This window comes from Nelumbo lutea, chromosome 4 (genome assembly GCF_056320005.1).
Source record: "Nelumbo lutea isolate HS-2025 chromosome 4, American lotus-T2T, whole genome shotgun sequence".
Taxonomy (NCBI): domain Eukaryota; kingdom Viridiplantae; phylum Streptophyta; class Magnoliopsida; order Proteales; family Nelumbonaceae; genus Nelumbo; species Nelumbo lutea.
The window spans coordinates 36,688,666-36,695,869 of record NC_142687.1 but is presented as its reverse complement, the minus strand read 5'-3'; the positions used below and the strand labels follow the sequence as shown (position 1 = coordinate 36,695,869).

Genomic DNA, 7,204 nt, shown 5'->3' with positions numbered 1-7,204 from the left:
TCCAATCCGTATCTCTCCGCTGAAACAAACCAGCTAAGTACCACCTGAACCACCCCTAAGTTGGCCATCGAGCTCTAAAATTGGGGTACAAGCTTTGGCCCTTTAAAAGCACAAATCCAACTCAACAGTATTGTGTTTCCATCAAAATCTATCACATCAAATCATCACGAAACACAGACAAAGCATCAAGGCCATCCGTCCGGCAAACCCATGTCAATCACCATATAAAGATGCACTCTTTCTCTTTTATATTTATTTGCTGACAGAGCATCCGATGTGGCAAAATATATTTATGACTACCCAATCAACATCAACTACAAGAATCCCACTAGTATAGGAAGGACGAAGTGAGAAGCCTCAGTGCCCAACTTCGTGGGACCCAGTATCATACACGCGGACATTTTGTATTGGTACTTAACACAAAACTCACACACATGGCACATCAACTTTTCTGGGACTACGCAGCTAACATGCCACCACTCGGTTCACATCCTCTAACATTTCGACATTAATCGCCAACGCGTCAGTAGAACGAACCGAGTGGTTTGTGACTTGTGAGAGCCTACACGGCTTTCTTTTCTTATCTTTTTTATATATTTTTTTCATTTCAATCATGGCTATTTATAGGGCTGGGTGCGCTTTGTATATCTTATCCTCGGCAGTTGATTGCGGTTCACTTCTCTGGTTTCGCACTTTAGCTCCGATATCTGGAGGCGTCTTTCTTCAAGAAAAGAAAAAGCGAAGCATAACCCAGATCAGATAAGCGAGAGACAGAGGATTACTGTTGTTCAGTTTCAGATAGCAAGCTTTTTTTTCATTTATTGAAGTTTGAAACGAGAAGGGGTTGAGTTGAGGTTTTCCTTCAAGTCTCCGAGTAGAGAGGAAAGGGAAAGGGTAAGGTTTTATTCTTTCTTCGAGAATAAAAAATGGCTGTTGTGGACGTTTTGGTTTCTCGTACCGGAAGAAATTTGCAGCGCTATGATGAGGTCGGCCGTCGCCAAGTCGTTGGGTGAGTCGCTGTTTCTTGATTTTATTGATGCCTTCTTGATGGGTCTTACTCTGCTTCAAGGGACGAATCTCGTGCTCCGCTGCGAGGTTTTCGACCTTTACTTCTGAATTTGTCAAAATTGGACAAATTTTTGCCCCCTTCACCTATTATTCTATATCTTGTTTTTTTTTATTTGAACTTATTTAAAGATGATTATTAATGTAATTTCCATTTTTAATTATGTTCAGATGCATTCCATATAGATGCAATAATCCTTCCAATGATGCCGATGTCAACGATTTGGAGGTTCTCATGATCAGCTCACAGAAAAAGAGACATATAATGCTGTTTCCAAAGGTACTGACACCCCTAAATTTGAGACAATTGAAGGGTTTGTTCTACTGTCTGAAGCGAGTGATGGGTTGTATCTTAATCTTGCATTAACATGGTGCAATCGATTTTGTGCTAAACAGGGAGGTTGGGAACAAGATGAATCAGTCGTACAAGCGGCTGAGCGAGAGACATATGAGGAAGCCGGTGTGACAGGCACTATTGAGGTTAGTATCCACTGGACATGGTTACTGTTTGATCATGTTCTCGGCATTGGCAAATCCCTGGCTTTCCTGGACAAGCAAAACTAATCTCTTTTTTTCGTTTGTTGCAGACAGGATTGGGTAGATGGTTATTTAAGAGCAAGAGGTTTGGTTCAGATTATGAGGGATATATGTATCCTTTGCGTGTCAAGAAGCTACTAGACACCTGGCCTGAGAAGAATGTACGCCAAAGAAAATGGGTATGTACAACGGAATGTGTTTGATATTTCAATGCTTGAAACAAACAAAATGAATGAAGTACTGATTTTGGGTTGAAATGTTCTGTTCAGATGACTGTGGATGAAGCCAAAAAATCCTGCCCGCATGATTGGATGATTGAAGCTCTGGAGGAATTGGTACTTCGTCTGCAACAGAAAAGGAATTAAGTTCTTCCTTGTTATTTAATCCAGGAGATGAGGAGATGGCAGCAGTTGACTGTAAATATTTAGACCGATGACAAAGAGACGGAGAACAGAGGAAAGAAGAGGGGAAAGGTACGGAAACACACGATGCAGAATTGCAGAATTCTGAATTCCAGCCCCCCCCCCCCCTACAACTAGCCCTCTCCCCTTAATCCTGCACGATCAGGATGCATTCCCCCTGTACTTTGGGCCTTGTAAATTCTGATCTGGGCTGATTGGTACTTCTCCCAAAGAAGAATCCTTATGACTGAGAACAGGAGAAGCAAAATTGTACATGCTGAGTGGTTTGGAAAAATCCACGAAGATTACTGGGAAAAGAAAACATCAAATTGTATAATTCGACCCAATTTTTTTTTATTAAATGAAATTGGGTGATTCCATCACAACCTTAAATTGTCATTAAAAACATAATAATTAATTTTTTGATGTTGCAGCGGTTCTGAGTCTGCCTTGTGATAAATAGGAAGGAGGGGGGAAAATCTCCAACTGCTTTTATGTGTACACGTTGTGGGGGATTTCTAACTTGGGGTTGGTGCTGATTCCGTGTCTATGGTTACTGTGCTTCGTAAACATTATTATCATGTGCAAGCGTGTTTTCTATTACTTTGTATGACTCAGTGGGAATGCTGCTGATGCATGAACGCTTTTGGAAACACATGCAACAACTAAACAGATTCATGGACCGAGTCAGATAAGACTTATCAGTTATCACCGAGAGAGAGAAAAAAGTGATTTTTCTTTTTACTGTAGCACACAGGAGCTTCAAATGTGTGATAATATAACGTGATTCACACAATTTGATAATCAAATAATTACATTAAAGGATCCAACAAAATCATTAAAAGCTTGGGAAACATAATAATCAATGAGTATAATATAAGGTTTTGCACTCTATGTATTTGCATTACCATTAGTACTTCTTTCGCTTACGGTGGTTTTGCGTTTTCTTTAACTATTTAATTTAATTTGTATTTATCAATTCAAAATGTTTTCACAATATTTGAAGTCTGCAAATTTATATTGATCAAACCAAAATGCAAAGACAACCTGGATGGGCCCAATGCCATTGTACGAAATACCTCCTTAATCCATTTATGAGTTTATATTACTCTTTCTAGCCTTTACTTGTCTTTCCCTCTCATTGTAGTGTGTCATGATTATTTAATTCATTTTGGCAATTAGACGTGTTTATAAGCTGGGCTCGGGTTTGGTTTTTGTCAAAATTTCAATGGGTTCAGGTTGAGACAGCGTAAAATTGAACTTGAATCCTAACCCTTGAACAGGTCTATTGGCAATTGGTCCGATCGGGTTTAATTGAGTTGGTTTAGGGGATTTTTGGGGTCGGGTCCAATTTTAGGTTGGGCCAGCAAAGGCTAGACTCGAACATTGAATATTTAGAATAGGGTTAGCCCATGAATCATAGGGGTCAATGGTTCAACCGTCTATATCATCTCATTTTTTTATCAAGTTAATGGGTGGTTCAAATGGTTTGAAACGTTCAACTGTTTGAATCTACATCGGCTTTGAAAATGCTGGTATGATAATAGGTGATCCACGACCCAACCCGATTGTTTTTGGGTCGGGTTGGGTTACGCCCACTTTTGGTTTGGGTCTCTTCATAGGGGACCTTAACCTACTTTTTGGGTTGTGTTGGCTCGTTCTGTCAGTTTTTTTTTTTTTTTTTTTGGCAAGTTTAATTGAAAGTATTGATACACCCGATGTGCCATTAGGCCCAATACATTAATTTCTTTTAACTTTTTAGCTTCATATTTTTAGAGAGGATTAAAATACTTGTTTTTTATAATCCAAAACATAAGAAGTTCCAAAATCCAAAAAACTGGCATTTTGGTGACCCTCGGAAACAATTTGAACCTTACTTTGGACTTTGAAAGCAACACAGACCACCACCAAACGCAAGGTTTTCTGGTGAACTGTTATCAGGATAAATTGTTGGATCCCCAATAGGAATTCGCCTTATAAGATAGTATTGCATGGTGCACTTTTCAAACATATTTCATGCTTATATTGTCATTGATGGAGGTTATACTGTTATATGTAGGCTATAGTATCTTGTGAGTAGCAGATCCAAAATACATTCAATGAACGTTTGAAGGACATTTTTGCTTACTCTTGCTGATACACAGAGAAACTGTTTGGGAGATTTGAACCTTTGTCACTCAAGTTGCAATGTACCAACTCAACCTTCTAATATAATTATTGTATAATTATCTGTTTGGACTTCTGGGTCGTGTTACCCCTGTGGGCCTGCGCTGTTGTAGCCCCTCTTCTTGTCTCATAAAAAAAAAAAAATCCAATTATTGTCACCATTTTTCCTATAACATTTTATTGACGAAAATAAATTATTTATACCTTTTTCTATGATCTCATAATGTTAAAATTCAACAAAATATGCTAAAATTCTGGATTCGATCTGATTCTTATATCTTTGTTCTAGAAATTGGGCCGAGAAAACAAAAAATCGGATTTAATCCTCACAAGACCATGCTCATAGCATTCATAGTCTTACAGATTTGCATTGAAAATATCTTCCTATGAAAAAAACATATACAAGTATGAAGATATTCCCAATGCACGGCAAATATTAACTATGCAAAGAGTGTTAACATAGTCTCGAGAGCACCGAATCCAATATCAGAAAACAAGCCAACAGCTCTATGATCTTTGTTGATCACAATAATATAAACTTGCATCTACAACCAAGCAACCATCTGAACTAACTAAAAGCAAGTTTGGCCTGTTTCTCCTAATCCTCTTGTCTACTCACCCAGATCCGGTATGAAGTTCATCATCTCACCCAGACATTCTTTTATACCCCCCCCCCCCCCCTCCTTTCTAGAAGGATCTTCTGCAGAAGCATGGATTGATTCTGATTCTGATTCAGATTCAATGCTGTACAGCTGCTTCTCCTGATTATGCAACCCTACTTTTCCGAGGACAAGTCTTCTCCATCAAATCAATGGAAATCGAAGAGACTCCAATGTTGACATAAATGGGAAAAAGAAGGATTGATCATTAGCAGAGCCGGAGAGAGGCCTTCAATCTGTTTTAACAGGCCCACGTGTCTGAAATAGACTGTTGGAGAGTTTTGGCTGAGCATGCAAATGAGGCTTCAGTCTATGCAAATGCAATCAGCTTTCCAGTGATATGGAGAAAAAGATGTAAAGTGAAGATTACAGTTCTTTATACGCTGTTCATTGGTATCAAAAGAAGTCAGTCCCCTTTAACCTAGCTCCTTTTTCCTTTAACAACGTGTGTCATGGTGTTGAGAACAGTGACAACCTTTAGAAAGGTCATAAGATCCTTGTGGTCTGGACTTTTAAGCTGAAAGCCTGAAACTGTTTCAAATGGACATCACTTATCACAAATATTGTTTGATAGTTTCTCTAGGTTTTTCTTGTAATTTTTGTTATATTTTATGTTTAAAAGAATAAATTTGGACTGTGTATAACATAATTATAATCAAAAGAAGACTATCAGAATAGAAGTTTCAAACAGGTGATGAAGGCAGTTTTAATGGGTCTAATTGGGCCACACCTGATTGATTAATGGATTTGGTGCTGGGTCTTGTTTTATAGAACCAATGGGGTCTGTTTGGGGTTGGGTCTACATTTACAGCATAGTCGTCTTATCAGTTGTTCAGGACTGAGCCCACCCTGTTCCACCTGATCTGACCCATTGACAGCTCTATCTGTGGCGACTGGGCCCAGTACACCAATATAGAAACAGCCTTTCTTCAGTGGGGTTGAAATGGCGGAGGTCCATTTGGATAGTTTGGGATTCCCTTTCCCCTTGCTCATTTTCCCTCTTATCTGTTCTTTGTTGTTCTTCTTACCTTTATTATAGCAGAACAACATTTGTAGTGCGAGCCCATAATTGGATGCTTGCTGGTACGACACTTCTCAGCTCCTTCCACGAAGCACAAACCATGGTTTCTTCCCAGCATCCCACAAGTCCAGGAAAGAGTAGTTCAAGCGATCGACCAGCCCACGTGGTTCATCTATATGGTCATATGGCATGTTCTCTTGTTCATGTTAGTTATACCTACCTAATGTGTGGGAACTTCTTCTCATACTCAAAATATGCAAATAATTCTATTTAATATTACAATTGCCACATCAGCATATAAATAAATTGATTTTGCTGACATGGCAATTATTTTTGTTTGAGAAAGCAAAATCATAAATTTGACTCCTTCCATCCAAGTGTTAGAAGCAGAACAACCGATTTATCCGTCCTCACTGTTTTTAAAATAGATCGAAAAGAGAGTCCGACTATCACATCAGAAAGGCATGATATCTTAAAAGCTGATAACCTATCAACCTGCCTGTATCATAAAAGTGCTAACTATATCAGCTGATATTTATCAAAATTCATGGGGAAGGAGGTTTCTGATTGATCAAAGTTCTTGTGATATCATATCCTTCTAGCATTATAGTTATTGGTATACGACTGAAGTGGCTTAACTAAAATGCTTATTATTTTTGTCTTTTAATGAATAAACTTTTACAGGTTATGGGCTCCTTAATAGATGAAACTGAAGTTCAGTCATTGATAGGGGTGAGACAAAAAACCAAAGAACTGTTCGATCGAAAAAATTGACCAAAATCAAATCGAAAAACGGTTAATTGAATTGGTTGATTCGGTTTTGGTTTGATGTTTTAAAAAAATCAAAGGTATTAATATGGTTTCAATTAATTAATATAGAAAATTGGCAGTTAACCAAGCTGACCGGTATACATATATTTCTATATATTTTATATATATTGTATATATTTTATATTTTATAAATTAATAAATATGTATTATATATAAATATATATAATATAATATAATATTTATTATTTAAAATATAATATTTTGTATATATTTAAAATTTTTATTATATATTTTTATAATATATTGTAAAAATTAAAAAACTGAAAAACCAATGAACCAAACCAGTCAACCAGTTAACTGATTGGTTGCGGTTCAGTTTTAGTTACTGGTTTTCCAAAAACTGGTAGTACCGGTTTGATTACAAAAAAAGATCCACAGCTCCATGAGCACCCCTAGACATTGGTGGATTACTATACCATTGATTAATTTTATTTTATTTAATTATTTTATCCATTAAAAGATAAAAGCAATAAGTCTATTAATCAAGCTACAACTTCAGCTAGTTATCAAATAGCCCCTAATTC

At 37.3% G+C, this 7,204-nt stretch overlaps 1 protein-coding gene across 1 annotated transcript; it reads left to right on the top strand.

The window, feature by feature from the left end:
* Positions 1 to 517: 517 nt before the first annotated feature.
* Positions 518 to 2,389, top strand: LOC148855220 (nudix hydrolase 18, mitochondrial-like). Its single transcript, XM_088983970.1, has 5 exons — positions 518 to 1,009; positions 1,237 to 1,345; positions 1,462 to 1,545; positions 1,653 to 1,781; positions 1,872 to 2,389. Exons 1-5 carry the CDS (start codon positions 927 to 929, stop codon positions 1,965 to 1,967), a joined length of 501 nt encoding a protein of 166 aa, XP_088840096.1. The 5' UTR covers positions 518 to 926; the 3' UTR covers positions 1,968 to 2,389.
* Positions 2,390 to 7,204: the final 4,815 nt, after the last annotated feature.